Source organism: Chanos chanos, chromosome 2 (assembly GCF_902362185.1).
Source record: "Chanos chanos chromosome 2, fChaCha1.1, whole genome shotgun sequence".
Classification (NCBI taxonomy): domain Eukaryota; kingdom Metazoa; phylum Chordata; class Actinopteri; order Gonorynchiformes; family Chanidae; genus Chanos; species Chanos chanos.
In genome coordinates this window covers 50936007-50956084 of record NC_044496.1, presented here as the reverse complement: position 1 = coordinate 50956084, position 20078 = coordinate 50936007, and the positions used below count along the sequence as shown (strand labels likewise).

The following is a 20078-nucleotide window of genomic DNA, read 5'->3' as shown; positions in this document are numbered from 1 at the left end:
AGTAAAACTAAATACGGCACAGAGAAATGTTTTTGAAAACGAAACCGGGTGAGTACTATTATTAGCGAGTACTATTTATGCCTTGTTTACAGTCATATTTAATATAACTGCGATCAGAAAATAAATAACAATGTTGTGACACGATCCCGACCGTTCGTTTTTTAAAAAAGGCGATAATCCATACAACTGGTAAATTTAATTTCTGGTCGTTTTCTACTTGAAACAGACTAGTATTGAAAACAATTGTCACGGAATAAATGTGTGTGCTGGAACAGCTTTTAAGTATACATGACAAAACTTTTGAAGAGTTCCAGTCATGAAAGATAGTACACTTAATGTTTTGTAATGAGAAATGATGTTAACAGAATTAGCAGACAAGGGTGTATCCTTAAAAGGTTCCAGTAATCTTTTTACTGCTGTTTCCTCTCAGCTTCAGATAGTTTTCTGTACAAGACATGCAAGGCAATCAGGAGGAAGAGAGAGCCGTGCTCACAGTTTAGTGGAGAGAGAGAGGAGAGAGCAGTGTTTAGCACCCACCTCCAAACCCCACTGCCTCCATTGCCTGTCGATCCAGACAAATGTTTGGAAGTAGCCGGTCAGAGTTGCCCCACTGTAACGCCCAAGGGCCGGGTGGCAGCTGTCGCTTCTGCTATGGCCCCAGACGCGGCCATTGGACAGGCCACGGGCCACAGGCCTCAGATCAGTATGAGGCAGGGCTGTAGCAAGAAGCTTCAGCCGAACAGTGAGGGCCACACAAAGTCCAGCAGACTTTGTGAGGAGGAGGAGGAGGATAAACCTCCCCAGGAAGAGCCAGGGCATCAGGGGTTGAAGCGGTCCCGGCAAAAAGCAGGCCTTTCCACCAAAGGCGGCAGACGTACCAAACGCCAACGCAGAGGTCTGAAATTGATCTGACAGTCACCTCATGGAAATGTTTCAGATATAACGTTCTCACAGAGAGTAACATATGTTTTCTTCACATCGTAGCTACGTTTGAGGAGTCGTACATGGAGCAGCACTTCCTTGGAGAAGGTGGATTTGGAAGTGTTTTTGCTGGGATCCGCATTGAGGATCAAATGCCTGTAAGACCGTAACTATAACCCTCTGTTTTTTGTGTCACGATGAAAATCTTTGTCTCATAGCTTGCTGGCCTTATTAAAACTCATCAAAGTTTTGCTGTCACCGATTTGAGGCACGATCACTTTAATAACAGTGTAAAAAGCTTCATATTACAACTGGAACTCTTTATTAGTTTATTTGCATCTCAAATATTGTGTGACAGCATTCCCCTAGCTTCAGCCATTGAAAGAAATGTAACTACCACTACTGTTGAACTACCTTTTCTGATTGGCTTCATGTTTGTGTAGTGATTGTAGCATTCTAATCGTCACAGCTCAGAGATATATGTAGACTCAGGTCAGATTTTGATTTCTTCAGGTTGCCATCAAGTATATCTCTAAAGACAGGGCAGAGGAGACGCTTGAGATTGTAAGTTATCTATTTGTGTTTCACTCATTTTTTAAGCTGTTCTCAGGGCACTAGAGAGAGCAATACTGCATTTGAACCTTGATCCTATTGAACCTGCGTTAATGGCATAAAGCACAAACTTCCCTTCACGTCACCTGTGTTTTGTGTAGCCTGGACAGGGTACTTTGCCTTTGGAGGTGGCTCTGATGAGCATGGTGAACGCAGCCCCTCACTGTTCAAACATCCTACGGCTGTTGGAGTGGTTTGAACAACCAAGTCAGTTCGTTTTGATCCTGGAGCTGCTTGAACCCTGTCAGGATCTCGCCGAATTCTGCGAAGCGCAGGGTGGCTCCCTGGATGAGAATGTGACTCGCGAGGTGATGAAGCAGTTGTTGAGGGCTTTGCGTCACTGCGAGAAGCGCGGGGTTCTCCACCGTGACGTGAAGCCTGAAAACGTGCTCATTCTGACGGACTCTCACACGGTCAAACTCATCGACTTTGGCTGCGGAGACCTGCTTCAGGACTGCCCTTACGACTACTTTGCAGGGACCTTTCAATATGCACCACCTGAATGGTTCCTGCATAGTGAGTATATGGCAGGCCCAGCCACTGTCTGGTCTGTGGGAGTGACCATGTTCCGTCTAGTGTGTGGCTTTGCACCATTCACCTCCAGTCGACAGATCATCCAGAGCCATCTACCTTTCCCTCAAGGACCATCTGCAGGTAAAGACGTTGGCACAAAGTCAAACTCTTTTTTCTTATGGCCAACATACACAAACTAACAGAAAGGACCACATTCACCACGGAACTTCCACATCTCTCATGTAGTGGGTTGATTTGTCCCGTTTTTAATTCCATACTTAACTTTCTTTCTCTTTCACATAGAGTTCCAAGACCTGATTCGCTGGTGCCTGAAAGAAAATCCAGAGGATCGTCCAACCCTGAAACAGATGAGGCGCCACCGCTGGTTCCAGGCTTGCTAAGATTTACATCTAATTTTGATATGATTCATATTAGAAAACATAGAAATTTTCCTATGGAATTTAGTAAATGAAACTTGATACAAAATTTATTAATCACAGTAAACATGTAGGTAAAGAAGAGGGTGGAAAATTTGAGGTACCTGTCCCTCGAGGACCTAGAGCAGTCCCGCCCCACTTCAAGTGCCCAATCCATTGTGTCAGCGCCATTTCAAGTCGTTAGTTGGTGGTGTTGCCCCGATATTATTGCATGTCGCTTTCAAAAGCAGGAAGAATAAGAAACGTAGTTGTGGAATGGATCATTTTTGGGTGATAATGGAACAATTGCTGGCACATATTCAATTTAAGCATCCATGTTGAGTTGGGAATCTTTCTAAAACTCTTGTAATATGCAATTTCAGTATGTGTCCGTATTGGTAGATAAGCATTTGCTTTTTAACAGTTTTGAAGTCTTGTTTTTCAGTGTACCCGCAGAAAATGTAGTGGTTTGAAGTAAACGTTCGACCACGTTCGCGGTTAAACACCAGGTATTTGGCGCAAGTGTACAAGCAAAATACTGAATGGAGATGACTGACAGTGAAAGTACAATTCCATAATGTGGCAGGTTTTTTTCCATTTTAACCTAGTTATCCCAGCGACGTGGTGTAAGTACAAGTTTAAACAGTGTGAAAATAAACATGAGTAGAATGACAATAACGTTAAAAAGGGTGCAGCAGGAACTTAGGGTGAGTAACCTTTTCCTTATTGCATTACTTAAATTAAGCATCAATAATCTGTTATTTATGTAAAATTCTTTTTTTTTGTATTGGGACAAAAAATGTAACGATTCAGTCTCCAGTTCCAGTTTTCCGTCTCTTCCATTCCAGAAGCTATATTGAACATTTGATGCAAACTGACGTCTGTTTTCATTTCTCTTTTTATTTCTCTGTCCATCCATTTTCAGGAGTGAGGCTCATGTGCGGAGACTACAGAAAGAGCGTGATGAGCTGGAGCAGAGGCTCACAGACCTGAGAAAAGCTTGGTCCTTCCTCAGTGACCTGACCAAGCTTCACAGGAGCTACCTCCAGCACTGCAACACTCACCCTGATGAAGAGCCAGTGGTGAGCATTTGTCCTCTGACTTTCATCCATCATCACGTTTTTGTTTTTTGTTTTTTTCATATTGTGGGCTGTTCCTCTATAGCGGAATTTGTTAAATCTCAGATCAAGTGAACCCGAGAACTAATTCAATTTTGATTGAATTTGGAATGAAACTGCTGACAGTGATATAGAAAGGGCTGCATGGTGTTACACACTAAATGTTTTGGAGGTATTGTACAGTGTTGTAGCTGGACTTAGAGATTTAGTAGCCATGGAGAGTAAGCAAATACAAAGCGGTAGTTCTTACAGAGTTTACTCTGAAAAGCTAAATGAGTGAGTTATGGGGAGAGGAGTTCTCAGTTACATTTCTGCTTCATTTGAAGTGAAAATTTCAAATGAAGCCATTATCAATGCGACAGTGGATGTACAGAATTTGGGTTCCCTATCTCAGCCAGCATCTCTTTCCACAGTATGGTCCCTCCTGTATGCCAGCACTGCTGCTGGAAGCCAGAGGCACGCTGGGAGCAGAGCATCAGCCGAAGACTGTTCATGAAAAACTGCAGCAAAGCGTAGACCAAGCTGACAACAAATAACTGCATGAATATTTCAACACTTAAGTGCCTAGAATTCACCACACAATGGAATCCAACTGAAGCATTTTTTCCAGTTGAATTGTTAAAAATGTTAGACTCACTGTATTTGGCTGTTTGCACTGTATATTAATAAATGGCTACGAATGGTTTTGTAATAAGTTAGATATTAAATAACCAGTATCGTAACTGTTGAACGTTGTCAAGTTTTTGATTATCATCGACCCATGACATGGAACCAAATATTTCAACACAAAGTGGGAGGAAAGATTGTCATATTTCACCCTTTAATAAGAGACATCTGACTCTGCCTTCGACTGTTTGGATCAATGAATATCACTGCATCGCAGTTAAAGAATTTTGTTTTGAGAGAGTGTTGTTGTGACATCTCACAATTAGCTACTTCATCATCAGAGGAAGTAAGCAAACTCCAAATTACATGCCGTTCTCACACTAAATTGGTCCGAGCTGGGATATAAAGATGCTGATATTAACAAACTCCAGATTACCCTCCTCACAAGGCTACATCAGATCTAAATGTGTTGCACAATGATTGTAGATTATGTCAGGCAAAAATAGGATAGTCACGTTAAAGAAAACTTTGACAATGCTGCAACTTTGATGCGTAAATAGGCTATTACACACTGACTATGTATAGGCAACACCTGCTGTGACTTTTAGATATGTAAACTAAACAATGTTACTACTCTCACTTTAGTCAGTCTTATAATAGTCTTTGTTTACTGATGGTGCTTGTGGTCTTGTGCTGCACATGAGTTACAGTGGCTTTACAAAGCAATGTATGATGACATGAAATCTGATACAACACGCTCATTGTGGAACCACATGAAATTTACTGCAGCACTTTCAGGATCTTTGTAAGAAAGGAAAAAAAATATGGTCTGGTAAGCTGTTTTTTAATTGCATGGTAGTTAGCTCAAGTGATTCGAACCCTCAACTCATTAGGACAAGGCTTGTTGGCTGAGCAACTTTCTGCTCTTATACAGAGAGTCTACCTCTCTCACTGAGGAAAGGGTAGACAAACATTGACTTTTGTGTCAAGGCTGTGGACTTAGTCAGTTGGCTAAAGGGTATTTTATTTTCCAGCCACAATGATATTTCATTCATTGCTCTATGTGTTAAAGCCTGTTTAAGTGACCGTGGACACTCTTTCTCTGGGCTCTGGCGCCATCCTCGGTGGCATCACAGAAAACACTGACGAATACACTATGCATTCAGAGAACTTGATCTTTCTGAATGGCTCCTGGATAGATTTGCTTGGTTGACATGGAAACAAGCAGAAGAAATAAAATGAAAATAAAGGAAGAGGAAAATGGAAAACTGAACAAGATCCTTCAGCGTCAAGTGGTGACCATAGGACCTTTACTGAGCATCACTCTCAACTCTGAATAAGTTTGGTTAAGGTAGCATTTCTGGCCATATGCAGAAATATGATTTTCAGACTCCTTTGTTAAGAAAATATTTACCCAGAAGCCTATATAATTGTGTAGGTGATCCTTTTTACTAATATAAAATACATTCGAGACAAGCATTACAGTTTTTTCTGATTACTTAAGCACTATCTTTGAAAGTTTAGGCTATTTTTGCAAAACTATACACACTAAACACAAAATCCTACACCTAACCAACAAAACTTTATACATTTCTTGCAAAAGTAAACAATTCTTGCAAAACTCTTCAAACTCTTTTGAAAAATGTGTTTTTGCGTCAATACAATACACTCAAACCTACTATGAATAAGCAAACAAAGCACCAACTAAACACTGATATTATAAGTGAGAAACACTTGTGGTTTTAGCTTTTTCCGTGTGCAGGGTATAGCAGTTTACCGTAAAGATTTGTCATACATGTAGTAAACACACATACACACAGGTATCCAAATGTGTAAAGTATGGATGTGTATTCCAAACATAATACACTATCAATACAAATAAGGGGGAAAAGTTTTTTTTCTTAAAGTGCTCTAACACTCCTCAAACAACAGAGGTGCAGTAAAAGAAAACAAAAACATTTGTGCTAAAGAAAGAAATTGGGCTAAATCTCACCTTCTTTGTGGGCTTGGCCATAAGACTTCATTCACGTCACGTGACAGTTTTTCACGATTGCTTAAGCATGGTTTTGAAAACAAGGCTCGTTTGGTCAAAACGTTACACACAATTCACACAACCACACACACAAGTAGCAGAACACTTCAGATCTTTTGCAAAATTAAACATTTCATTCAAAACTATACAGTAATTTATAAAAACTGAACTTTGTCACTGTATGGCACACACATGGTTCATACGATCCAGTTCTGTTTGAACCAGTTACACACCCCTGTGCTCTAAAACACTTTTAACATTTCTACTTTTTTAATGATATAGTCTGGGTTTGATTTTTTTCAGAGATATTGTTAGAGTAAAGTAGATGAATATATTGGCCAAACACAACACCAGTCTTGCACACTGATACAAATATTTATTTCTCTCCACATTGAAAATCAGTCAAAACATCCATGCATTTTCAAAGGCTGCATTTTGCACCTAAGTGTCTGTACACCTGACGGCCGTGTTTGATCAATTGGTTCATAAGCGTGGTATTTTGAAGGGAAGTGCCTTGAAGTGGCAAAGAAGTGACATCATGTTAGATTTCTGTGTCTAATGTAAAGAAGTGTGTTTAGTGTTTTGCAAAACACTGTGTGTGGTGTTTTGCAAAAAGTGAAAGGCTGAGAATGTGCTTATAGTTGTGCAGATCTGGGCTGAGGTTTTGCTCCTTGAGTGTCAGGTTTCAGTAACTGTGTGTTATTTTGAATTTTAGTGTTTAAGCAATTGTAAAAAAAAAACTGTATAAAGCAGTGAGTTGTGCTTACAGTTTTGCAAAAAGTGTGTTATAAAATTACAAACTGAGTGTAAAGCAGAGAATGTGCATTCAGCTTGGCACACTTGGTAAATGCATTGGATACAAGTGTTAATGGTTTCAGAGATTGCTTCAACAATCACTGTTAGTGTTTAAGGATTCCGAAAAAAACTGTAATGTTTCTTCTGGACCTCAAAGATTTCCTCTTGGCCACTTTCCTAAACCTTTGCCATCAGCTTGTGTCTTGTTGTTGAGATGTAAACAGTGACATCAGCTGCAGTGAGGGACGGCCTGCAGGCCTTGAATGTCACTCCACCTAAATGTAAGAAAGAATCAACATTTATATCCATAGTCCCAAAGTACAAAGTCATTTCTGTGAAGTCTGGTTTTTACAACGGCATTACCAGTTTGTCACATAAAATAGATGTGGGCTGTAATGTCATGAAGTTAAAGGGCAGTCACATTGTACTTACACATGTAATAATGCAAAGCAAAGGTAAAAGACACCTCTCTGGAAAGTGACACAAGTAAAAGTTGAAATACCTCATGAGGAAAGCACTCAAGGGTAAAAAGTACATGTGAATGACAAATAATGAAAAAGAGGTAAGACCTTTCTTTGTTTCTTTATATGAACTGTATTTGGCCAAAAGAGTCCTTCTTACAAACTGTTAAACAAAAAACAAAACTCAGTCTTTTCTGACATGGTGCGTAAGCACACATCAGTTCAATTTGTGAAATATAAATGAATGTGTTGTCTTAGTTTCCACAAAATCCGACATTTAAATTGCAAAATTACAAAAATAGGCTTAATTCAAATTGAGGAACCCGTTTGTATTGAGTGGAATTCATGAATTCACTGTCTAAACTAATCAGCCCAACTGAGAAAACATATATAGTAGAGAACTATACAAAAGAGTAGGTGACATGTGAGCTCTAACAGTTTTAAAAATTTGAAAATGGACATTCAGCACAATCTAATCTGCATTTCCATCAGACAAAGGAATCTGTACAGGGAGCATGTCATCAGTTCAAAAGACATGGTCTTCTTAAATAATACCTCATATCTATTAGAGCTTTGTTCATTTAGCTGACACTTCTCGGTTATCACTATTTATGTCTGAGGCCACATACCTGTGGAGCAAATACCTTGTCAGCTGATGGCAGTACACTGACAATTTTGGCTTCCATAAAGAGCCACATTTATGTGAGGACTCCTGTAAGCCCTCTGTGTTTTTTCATTTATTTTTTGTTTTTATTGTTACTGAAAAGACCAGTTTTTAGATCACATAAGATTCCGGTCATTCTGGAAATGATTTTCACTGCGGTTTTTCCGTCAGACGAGATGTCTGTCGATATGTAGAAAAATGGGACACTAGGACCTAGGAGAGAAATATAACGGGGCGTTCCCAATTTCAGCTAATTTGGCCAGCTCTATACGAGAGGTGTCGATGGCACTCACTTCAGGTTTCCCTTTTCCATCATTGCTGTGGTTTTAGTTTGGAATTTGGGCTGAGCTATGTGAGTAGTGTTGTATAAAGTACTGAACAGCCACACTTGACTAAACATAACGATATCCCTTGAAATGGCAAGAAAAAGGTATGTTGCACTGTGCAAACTACTGAATTGCTGGATTCCCACAAAGGCAGTATGAGTGAAACAAATAGAGGGGAGGTGTTGGAAGAGGTGGGGTGAGACATGACAGATTCTAAAAACATGACGTTTTCCTCTGATTTTGTTCATGTGCAGCCTTGAAGAATCATTTCTTGTCTCTTGCTCGTCTCACAACTAGTCCACTGCAACGGGCCAGCTCGAGTCCGTTAAACAGATCTGAATAACGGGGATGAAAGATTTATGCGGGTCAGTGGCGAGAGACAAATTTCAATGCAATTGCGTTTAAGGAGACTTGGAAAGATGTAGCATCGAGGTAACTTATATTAAAAGTTTTGGGGACTATCAGTCTTTAAAGGCTGCTTTAAAGGAGAGCATTTGAACATGGTTAAAACTCTTATATTCTGCTGACTGAAAATGTTGAAACGCCACGGAAAAACGGCTGATTTGGATCGTCATCCTCGTCCCCTTCATGTTAGCGCTCAGGCTAATCTAGGAGCGGAGGTTTCGTGTAGTCTGCCTTTACATGAGGAATGTGGCCGGTATTGGTATTACCTCAGACCCCTTACAGTTCATGCTGTCAGATACATTTACGGTTCAGTGTCCTGACTGTTCGGGTTATTTCTTTCAAAAGTAATTTATATGACTACCGCTGTGCTCTGGGGTAGATTCTGCTCTCTGTGTACGGGGGTCGGATAATTAGTGGACTGGAGAGGGCTAGGGTGGGTTATGATGGAGTGTAACTTAGTGTTGAAATCCTGCATCCATCATTGGAAAAAGCTTCTTCCGATACGGACATCTCGCCATTTAGACTTCCTTAAAGGTAATGTTGACATGGTAACCAAAGTTCTTAAGTTTATCTTCGAATTGTCACTAAATCATAATGAACACCTTCGAATTCTGCGAGGTTGTCAGCGGATACATGATAAGACAACAAAAATGAAATTGATGAGATTTATCTCAGGCGACATTTTTATGGTCTTTTACAAAGTAAAACTAAATAAGGCACAGAGAAATGTTTTTGAAAACGAAACCGGGTAAGTACTATTATTAGCGAGTACTATTTATGCCTTGTTTACAGTCATATTTAATATAACAGCGATCAGAAAACAAATAACAATGTTGTGACACGATCCCGACCGTTCGTTTTTTAAAAAAGGCCCGTATCGATAATCCATACAACTGGTAAATTTAATTTCTGGTCATTTTCCATTTGTAACAGACTAGTATTGAGAACAATTGTCACTGAATTAATGTGTGTGCCGGAACAGCTCTAAAGTATACATTAAAAAAACTTTTGAAGAGTTCCAGTCATGAAAGATAGTACACTTAATGTTTTGTAATGAGAAATGATGTTAACAGAATTAGCAGACAAGGGTGTATCCTTAAAAGGTTCCAGTAATCTTTTTACTGCTGTTTCCTCTCAGCTTCAGATAGTTTTCTGTACAAGACATGCAAGGCAATCAGGAGGAAGAGAGAGCCGTGCTCACAGTTTAGTGGAGAGAGAGAGGAGAGAGCAGTATTTAGCACCCACCTCCAAACCCCACTGCCTCCATTGCCTGTCGATCCAGACAAATGTTTGGAAGTAGCCGGTCAGAGTTGCCCCACTGTAGCGCCCAAGGGCCGGGTGGCAGCTGTCTCTTCCGCTATGGCCCCAGACGTGGCCATTGGACAGGCCACGGGCCACAGGCCTCAGATCAGTATGAGGCAGGGCTGTAGCAAGAAGCTTCAGCCGAACAGTGAGGGCCACACAAAGTCCAGCAGACTTTGTGAGGAGAAGGAGGATAAACCTCCACAGGAAGAGCCAGGGCATCAGGGGTTGAAGCGGTCCCGGCAAAAAGCAGGCCTTTCCACCAAAGGCGGCAGACGTGCCAAACGCCAACGCAGAGGTCTGAAATTGATCTGATAGTCACCTCATGGAAATGTTTCAGATATAACGTTCTCACAGAGAGTAACATATGTTTTCTTCACATCGTAGCTACGTTTGAGGAGTCGTACATGGAGCAGCACTTCCTTGGAGAAGGTGGATTTGGAAGTGTTTTTGCTGGGATCCGCATTGAGGATCAAATGCCTGTAAGACCGTAACTATAACCCTCTGTTTTTTGTGTCACATCCAAAATCTTTGTCTCATAGTTTGCTGGCCTTATTAAAACTCATCAAACTTTTGCTGTCACTGATTTGAAGTACGATCACTTTAATAACAGTGTAAAAAGCTTCATATTACAAGTGGAACTCTTTATTAGTTTATTTTCATCTGAAATATTGTGCGACAGCATTCCCCTAGCTTCAGCCATTGAAAGAAATGTAACTACCACTACTGTTGAACTACCTTTTCTGATTGGCTTCATGTTTGTGTAGTGATTGTAGCATTCTAATCGTCACAGCTCAGAGATATATGTAGACTCAGGTCAGATTTTGATTTCTTCAGGTTGCCATCAAGTATATCTCTAAAGACAGGGCAGAGGAGACGCTTGAGATTGTAAGTTATCTATTTGTGTTTCACTGATTTTTTAAGCTGTTCTCAGGGCACTAGAGAGAGCAATACTGAATTTGAAGCATGATCCCATTGAACCTGTGTTAATGGCACAAAGCACAAACTTCCCTTCACATAACCTGTGTTTTCTGTAGCCTGGACAGGGTACTTTACCTTTGGAGGTGGCTCTGATGAGCATGGTGAACACAGCCCCTCATTGTTCAAACATCCTGCGGCTGTTGGAGTGGTTTGAACAACCAAGTCAGTTCGTTTTGATCTTGGAGCTGCTTGAACCCTGTCAGGATCTCGCCGAATTCTGCGAAGCGCAGGGTGGCCCTCTGGACGAGAATGTGACTCGCGAGGTGATGAAGCAGTTGTTGAGGGCTTTGCGTCACTGCGAGAAGCGCGGGGTTCTCCACCGTGACGTGAAGCCTGAAAACATGCTCATTCTGACGGACTCTCACACGATCAAACTCATCGACTTTGGCTGCAGAGACCTGCTCCAGGACTGCCCTTACGACTATTTTGCAGGGACCTTTCAATATGCACCACCTGAATGGTTCCTGCATAGTGAGTATATGGCAGGCCCAGCCACTGTCTGGTCTGTGGGAGTGACCATGTTCCGTCTAGTGTGTGGCTTTGCACCATTCACCTCCAGGCAACAGATCATCCAGGGCCATCTACCTTTCCCTCAAGGACCATCTGCTGGTAAAGAAGTTGGCACAAAGCCAAACACATTTTTCTTATGGCCAACATACACAAACTAACAGAAAGGACCACATTCATTACAGAACTTCCACATCTCTCATGTAGTTGGTTGATTTGTCCCGTTTTTAAGTCCATACTTAACTTTCTTTCTCTTTCACATAGAGTTCCAAGACCTGATTCGCTGGTGCCTGAAAGAAAATCCAGAGGATCGTCCAACCCTGAAACAGATGAGGCGCCACCGCTGGTTCCAGGCTTGCTAAAATTTTCATCTAATTTTGATATGATTGATATTAGAAAACATAGAAATTTTCCTATGGAATTTAGTAAATGAAACTTGAGATAAACTCTATTAATCACAGTAAACATGTAGGTAAAGAAGAGGGTGGAAAATTTGAGGTACCTGTCCCTCGAGGACCTAGAGCAGTCCCGCCCCAGTTCAAGTGCCCGATCCATTGTGTCAGCGGCAGTTCAAGTCGTTAGTTGGTGGTATTCTACCAATATTATTGCATGTCACTTTCAAAACCAGGAAGAATAACGTAGTTGTGGAATGGATCATTTTTGGGTGATAGTGGAACAATTGCTGGCACATATTCAGTTTAAGCATCCATGTTGATTTGGGAATCTTTCAAAAACTCTTGTAATATGCAATTTCAGTATGTGTCCATATTGGTGGATATGCTAACCAATTGTTTTTTAACGGTTTCGAAGTTTTGTTTTTCAGTGCACCCCCAGAAAATGTAGTGGTTTGAAGTAAACATTCAACCACTTTCGCGGTTAAACACCAGGTATTTGGCGCAAGTGTACAAGCAAAATACTGAATGGAGATGACTGACAGTGAAATTACAATTCCATAATGTGGCAGGTTTTTTTCCATTTTAACCTAGTTATCCCAGCGACGTGGTGTAAGTAAAAGTTTAAACAGTGTGAAAATAAACATGAGTAGAATGACAAAAACGTTAAAAAGGGTGCAGCAGGAACTTAGGGTGAGTAACCTTTTCCTTATTTCATTACTTAAATTAAGCATCAATAATCTGTTATTTATGTAAAATGTTTTTTTTTTTTTTTTGTATTGGGAAAAAAAATGTAACGATTCAATCTCCAGTTCCAGTTTTCAGTCTCTTCCATTCCAGAAGCTATGTTGAACATTTGATGCAAACTGACGTCTGTTTTCATTGCTCTTTTTATTTCTCTGTCCATCTATTTTCAGGAGTGAGGCTCATGTGCGGAGACTGCAGAAGGAGCGTGATGAGCTGGAGCAGAGGCTCACAGACCTGAGAAAAGCTTGGTCCTTCCTCAGTGACCTGACCAAGCTTCACAGGAGCTACCTCCAGCACTGCAACACTCACCCTGATGAAGAGCCAGTGGTGAGCATTTTTCCACTAACTTTTATCTATCATCACATTTCTGTTTTTTGTTTTCATCTTGTGGGATGTTCCTCTATAGAGAAATTTGTTAGATCTCAGATCAACTGAACCCGAGAACTAATGAAATTTATATTAAATTTAGAATGAAATTGCTGAAAGTGATATAGAAAGGGCTGCATGGTGTTATACACTAAATGTTTTGGAGGTATTGCACAGTGTTGTAGCTGGACTTAGATATTACTTTGAAAAGGTTAAATGAGTGAGTTATGGGGAGAGGAATTCTTTTACATTTCTGCTTCATTTGAAGTGAAAATTTCAAATGAAGCCATTATCAATGCAACAGTGGATGTACAGAATTTGGGTTCCCTATCTCAGCCAGCATCTCTTTCCACAGTATGGTCCCTCCTGTATGCCAGCACTGCTGCTGGAAGCCAGAGGCACGCTGGGAGCAGAGCATCAGCCGAAGACTGTTCATGAAAAACTGCAGCAAATCTTAGACCAAGTTGACAACAAATGACTGCATGAATATTTCAACACTTCCGTGCCTAGAATTCACCACACAATGGAATCCAACTGCAGCATTTTTCAATTGAATTCATAAAAATGTTAGACTTACTGTATTTGGCTGTTTGCACTATAGATTAATAAATGTTATGAATGGCTCTGTAATAAGTTAAGTATTAAATAACCGTTATCATAACTGTTGAACGTTGTCAAGTTTTTGATTATCATCGACCCATGACATGGAACCAAATATTTCAACACAAACTGGGAGGAAAGATTGTCATATTTCACCCTTTAATAAGAGGCATCTGACTCTGCCTTTGACTGTTTGGATCAATGAATATCACTGCATCGCATTTGCAGAATTTTAGTGTAGATGAAAACCATATGTTTGAGAGAGTGTTGTTGTGACATCTCACAATTAGCTACTTCATCATAAGAGGAAGTAAGCAAACTTACTTTATATAAAACATCCACAAATTACAGTTTTTTACAACTGCTTAAGCACAATTTTGAAAATAGGGCTCATTTTGTCAAAACACTACACACAATTCACACAAGCACACACACAAGTAGCAGAACAGCTCAGATCTTTTGCAAAATGAAACCTTTCATTCAAAACTATACAGTAATTTATAAGAACCCAACTTTGCCACCGTATGGCACACACATGGTTCATACGTTCCAATTCTGTTTGAACCAGTTACACACTGCTGTGCTCAATCTAAAACACCTTTAACATTTCTACTTTTCTAATGATATAGTCAGGGTTTGATTTTTTTCAGAGATATCTTTAGAGTAAAGTGCATGAATATATTGGCCAAACACAACACACATGACCAGTACTGCACAGTGATGAATATATTTATTTCACTAAACAGTCTAAGTCTCTCACAAGACAGCGAGGGAAGAATCTTCTTCAATGGCGAATCCATCCCTGCACAGAAGCTGAATCAATTTGGTCGCAGGCCTCCTCCATGGCTTGAATGAGGGGTATCCTGACATAGGGCTGGAGATCGTAAACCTTCCACCGCCATGCAGAAAAAACCTCCTCAATGGGGTTAAGGAGGGGAGAGTATGGTGGGAGGTATTGAAATGAAAATTTTGGATGGTCTTCTGCAGTGACGATATTGTGTAGTCTGTCTAACAGTGTGAGAATGTGGGCTCTGTTGTAAGGACCTAAGGCATGGTGGTGGAGGACCCCATTCCGGGTGATTGCAGTGCACTCACCACGTTGGCCTGGGACATTCAAAATAGCTCTGTGGCCAGCGATGTTTCTTCCTCTTCTTCTTATGTTTTTGTCAGGTTAAACCCAGCCTCGTCAATGCAGATAAATTCATGTGGGATTGCATCAGCATCCATTTTCAAAACTCTGTGAAAAAAAGACATCATTGTGTAGTTCAATGTAGGCCTACCATAAATTTACATGTAAAAAGGTTTGGTGTGCAGTGTACAGTACTGAAGTGTATATTACTTACCTCCACATATTCACGCCGCAGGTCTTTTACTCTCTCAGAATTTCTTTCAAATGGCACTCGGTCGAGCTGTGTCATCTGTATGTGATGTTTTTTAAGGACTCACTCCAGTGTTGACAGAGAGACCTAGTGGACATCATTGAAAACTGTGTGGTCACTGAGGACGTGTGTTTGAATTTCTCTGAGGAGTAATGCATTATTGGCCAAAACCATATATGGGGCCCTTTCCTCCTTGACGGTTTTGACTCTCAATCCTATGTAGACCAATCAGAATACATGTAAAATGTCACAGGACAGTGTACATGGCATTGTTTTACAGCAAACATGGGTAAAAGTACTGGTGTAGTATGTGTACTGTAGTAGGCTACATTGTACTGATTTTACTGTACTGTAGACAATAGAGAAAAGTGGGGATTTTTTTAGCTGTGCTCTTGTTGAAATGTCCGAATTATTTTTTGCAACAATATATGTGCTGAGGTTGGGCTGAACACTCTGTCCAGCTTCTCTTAATGTCAAACCATGGTTTACAAGGTGGTCAACCAATGTTGCTCGAATCTCATCAGATAAATTTGGTCCTCGCCTTCTTTGTCCACGACCTTCTCCAGGCGTACCTCTACCTCTTCCTCTCCCTACCCCTCTTCCTCCACGGGCTCCCCCTCTCATCTTCACTCTCCCTCTTCCTCTTCCTCTACCTCGTACTGCAACGCTGCCTTCCATTTTGTTGAAGACAGGTAAACTCACCTGTTGCCTTTTTTATAGTGCTTATGCCTGATTAGTGAGTTTACAATTAAGCACCTAAGTGTCTGTGCACCTGGTGGCCGTGTTTGATCAATTGATTCATAAATGTGGTATTTTGAAGGGCAGTGCCTTGAAATGGCAAAGAAGTGACATCATGTTAGATTTCTGTGTGCAATGTAGAGAAGTGTGTTTAGTGTTTTGCAAAACACTGTGTGTGGTGTTTTGCCAAAACTTTGAGGCAGAGAATGGGCTTATAGTTGTGCAGATCTGGGCTGAGGTTTTGCTCCTTGAGTATCAGGTTTCACTAACTGTGCGTTATTTTTAATTTTAGTGTTTAAGCAATCATAAAAAACTGTATAACATGCCATAGTCACACTAAATTGGTTGGGGCTGGGATATAAAGACGCTAATATTAACAAACAAAACAGTAAAACGTTAAAGAAAACTTAAATCAGTATTTATATCTATACTCCCAAAGTAAACTCCCAAGTCATTTCTGTGAAGTTTGGTTTTTACAACAGCATTACCAGTTTGTCACATAAAATAGATGTGGGCTGTAATGTCATGAAGTTAAAGGGCAGTCACATTGTACTTACACATGTAATGATGCAAAGCAAAGATAAAAGACACCTCTCTGGAAAGTGACATAAGTAAAAGTTGAAATACCCCATGAGGAAAGCACTCAAGGGTCAAAAGTACATGTAAATGACAAATAATGAAAAAGAGGTAAGACCTTTCTTTGTTGCTTTATATGAACTGTATTTGGCCAAAAGAGTCCTTCTTACAAACTGTTAAAGAAAAAACCAAACTCAGTCTTTTCTGACATGTTGTCTAAGATCATATCATTTCAAGTTGTGAAATATGAATGAATGTGTTGCCTTAGTTTCCACAAAATCTGACATTTAAATTGTATTTAAATTGGGTTTCCCCCCATGTGAGATGTCTGTCGTATTGTAAAAAGGCGGGCATTAGGACCTAGGGGAAAAATATAACGTGACGCTCCCAATTTCCACTAATTTGGCCAGCTCTATACGAGAGGTGTGGATTGCACCCACTTCGGGTTTCCCTCTTCCATCATTACTGTTATTTTAGTTTGGAATTTGGACTGAGCTAGGTGAGTAGTGTTTTGGAAGGTGCGTGTGAGTGTGTGTGTTTACACTCTTGCTCTTGTTGTGATGCGTGGTTAATATGCAGGTGGTGTTTTGTAGGAATGCGGTGGCAGGAAGTAAGCAGTGACCAGAGTTATTAATTCGATTCGTATCTCATGGTCAGCGTGTCACTGAGTCTATGGTCCGTCGCAGTAGGTGCATAGCGTTCCATTACAACATCTTTCTTTTGGTTTTAAGTAACGATTGTTGACTGTTTTTTTTTGTTTTATTTTAAGGTCCTACTGTGTCTAAGTGTGCTGCCTGGTCTATCTGTCTCCTTGTTCTTTCCCTGCTTGATTGGGGGTTTTAATTTTTTTTAATAAAGGTATTTTATTGTGAATGATGATGATACATTTCTGCTGTGTTTAATAAATCTATTTTCTACAACTGACTATCTTGACTGCTGGGTTTCATTGAACCATGAAAACCATATTTTCTTGAGTTGCATGTGTGAGTTCAGTTTGACCCGTTAATGGGTTACAGTACGGTCATTTCGTGCTTGATTCGTTGCATCCACATGAGTTTTGTTACCTTGGAACCAAAATCGAGGGTAAGCCCGTCCACGCAGCTACTTGTCAAGATGTAAGAAGGTAAAGGTGAAATCAAGGAAGCTAATATTTTGTCAGTTTATTTAATCAAAACAACAGATACAAATACTCCCACAACAACTGGTCGATGAAATATTTTTACGAAAAGTAAAATTACCAAACCATCTTTTTAGTGATCTTACCCTAAACTTTGACAACTGAGTCATCTCTCAAAACTCTTCAGCTAAAAACCTTGGTGTGATTTTTGGCTCTAGTCTCTTGCTAGTCACTCATATCAAGAACACAACCAAAACTGCCTTTTATCACCTCCGTAACATTGCTAAAATTAGGCCCTTTCTAAGTATGGTTGATGCAGAGACCATTGTTCACGCATTCGTCACGTCTCGCCTCGATTACTGCAATGTTCTTTACTCTGGCCTGCCTGCCTCTAGTACCAACAGTGTTCAGCGGGTCCAGAATGCTGCTGCTAGAATTCTGACCAGAACGAAGAAGTTTGATCACTTTAGCCCTGTCCTGGCTTCCCTTCATTGGCTCCCAGTTCATGCAAGGGTAGATTTTACATGGGCTTGCGCCTTCCTACCTGTCTGACTTAATTACACCCTATAACCCACCTCGGACCCTGCACTCTCAAGATTCTGGATTATTAGTCATTCTAAGAGTTAAAAAGAAGTCCGCTGGCAACCGAGCCTTTTCCTACCGCTCTCCCTTCCTCTGGAATGGTTTACCTAAAGAAGTTAGAGAGGCAAAGTCTCTCAATACCCTTAAAACAAAACTAAAGACTTACTATTTTCTGGAATTTATGCATGATATAATTTTGATTTGACTTTGTTATAGACATGTAAAGCCCTTTGAGACTATAAATAGTGATATTGGGCTCTAAATAAATACTACTACTATTATTATTATTATTATTATTATTATTATTATTATTATTATCCTCCTTGCCGGTTAAAACTGCACTGCCTTACCATATGTTAAGCACGTCTGTATTACAAAAATCCGTCTATCTGCATTGCTGCGTTGGAAGCAGTGTTATATAAAGTACCCAATAGCCACACTTGGCTAAACATAACTACATCCCTTGAAATGGCAAGCAAAAGTTAAACGAACCTGTTGGGTGTGTTGTTGGTGCAATGTGCAAACTACTGAATTTCTGGATTCCCACAAAGGCAATATGAGTGAAACAAATGGAGGAAAGGTATTGGAAGAGGTGGGGTGAGACACGACAGATTCTAAGAACATGACGTTTTCCTCTGATTTTGTTCATGTGCAGCCTTGAAGAATCATTTCTTGTCTCTTGCTCGTCTCACAACTAGTCCACTGCAAGAGGCCAGCTCGAATCCGTTAAACCGTTCTGAATAACGGGGATGAAAGATACGGGTCAGTAGCTAGAGACGAATTTCAGGGCAATTGCTTTTAAGGAGACTTGGGAAGGTGTAGCATCGGGGTAGCTTATATTAAAAAGTTTTGGGGAGTATCTGTCTTTAAAGGCTGCTTTTAAGGAGAGCATTCGGACATGGTTAAAACTCTTATATTCTGCTAATTGAAAATGTTGAAACGCCAGGGAGAAACGGCTGATTTGGATCGTCGTCCTCCTCCCCTTCATGTTAGCGCTCAGGCTAATCTAGGAGCGGAGGTTTCGCGTAGTCTGCCTTTATATGAGGAATGTGGCCGGTATTGGTATTACCTCAGAACAGTACAGTTCATACTGTCAGATACATTTAAGGCTCAGTGTCGGGTTATATCGGTTTACTTCTTTCAAAAGTTACTTGATTATATGACTACCGCTGTGCCCTTGGGTAGATTTCTGCTCTCTGTGTACGGGAGTCGGGTAATTAGGGGACTGGAGAGGGCTAGGGTGGGTTATGATGGAGTGTAACTTAGTGTTGAAATCCTGCATCCATCATTGGAAAAGCTTCTTCCGATACGGACATCTCGCCATTTAGACTTCCTTAAAGGTAATGTTGACATGGTAACCAAAGTTCTTAAGTTTATCTTCGAATTGTCACTAAATCATAATGAACACCTTCGAATTCTGCGAGGTTGTCAGCGGATACATGATAAGACATCAAAAGTGAAATTGATGAGATTTATCTCAGGCGACATTTTTATGGTCTTTTACAAAGTAAATCTTAATACGGCATAGAGAAATGTTTTTGAAAACGAAACCGGGTAAGTACTTTTCCAGCGACTACTATTTATTGCTTATTTACAGTCATATTTAATATAACTGCGATCAGAAAATAAATAACAATGTTGTGACACGATCCCGACCGTTCGTTTTTTAAAAAAGGCGATAATCCATGCAACTGGTAAATTTAATTTCTGGTCGTTTTCTACTTGAAACAGACTAGTATTGAAAACAATTGTCACGGAATAAATGTGTGTGCTGGAACAGCTTTTAAGTATACATGACAAAACTTTTGAAGAGTTCCAGTCATGAAAGATAGTACACTTAATGTTTTGTAATGAGAAATGATGTTAACAGAATTAGCAGACAAGGGTGTATCCTTAAAAGGTTCCAGTAATCTTTTTACTGC

At 40.2% G+C, this 20078-nt stretch overlaps 2 protein-coding genes across 2 annotated transcripts; both read left to right on the top strand.

Moving 5' to 3' along the window:
- The first annotated feature begins 651 nt into the window (after positions 1-651).
- Positions 652-4116, top strand: LOC115805031 (serine/threonine-protein kinase pim-1-like). Its single transcript, XM_030765516.1, has 7 exons — positions 652-895; positions 985-1079; positions 1435-1485; positions 1635-2187; positions 2350-2431; positions 3388-3544; positions 3994-4116. Exons 1-7 carry the CDS (start codon positions 652-654, stop codon positions 4114-4116), a joined length of 1305 nt encoding a protein of 434 aa, XP_030621376.1.
- A 6112-nt stretch (positions 4117-10228) lies between these two features.
- On the top strand, positions 10229-13642 carry LOC115805030 (serine/threonine-protein kinase pim-1-like). The gene is made up of 7 exons (XM_030765515.1): positions 10229-10469; positions 10559-10653; positions 11009-11059; positions 11209-11761; positions 11924-12005; positions 12969-13125; positions 13520-13642. Exons 1-7 carry the CDS (start codon positions 10229-10231, stop codon positions 13640-13642), a joined length of 1302 nt encoding a protein of 433 aa, XP_030621375.1.
- Positions 13643-20078: the final 6436 nt, after the last annotated feature.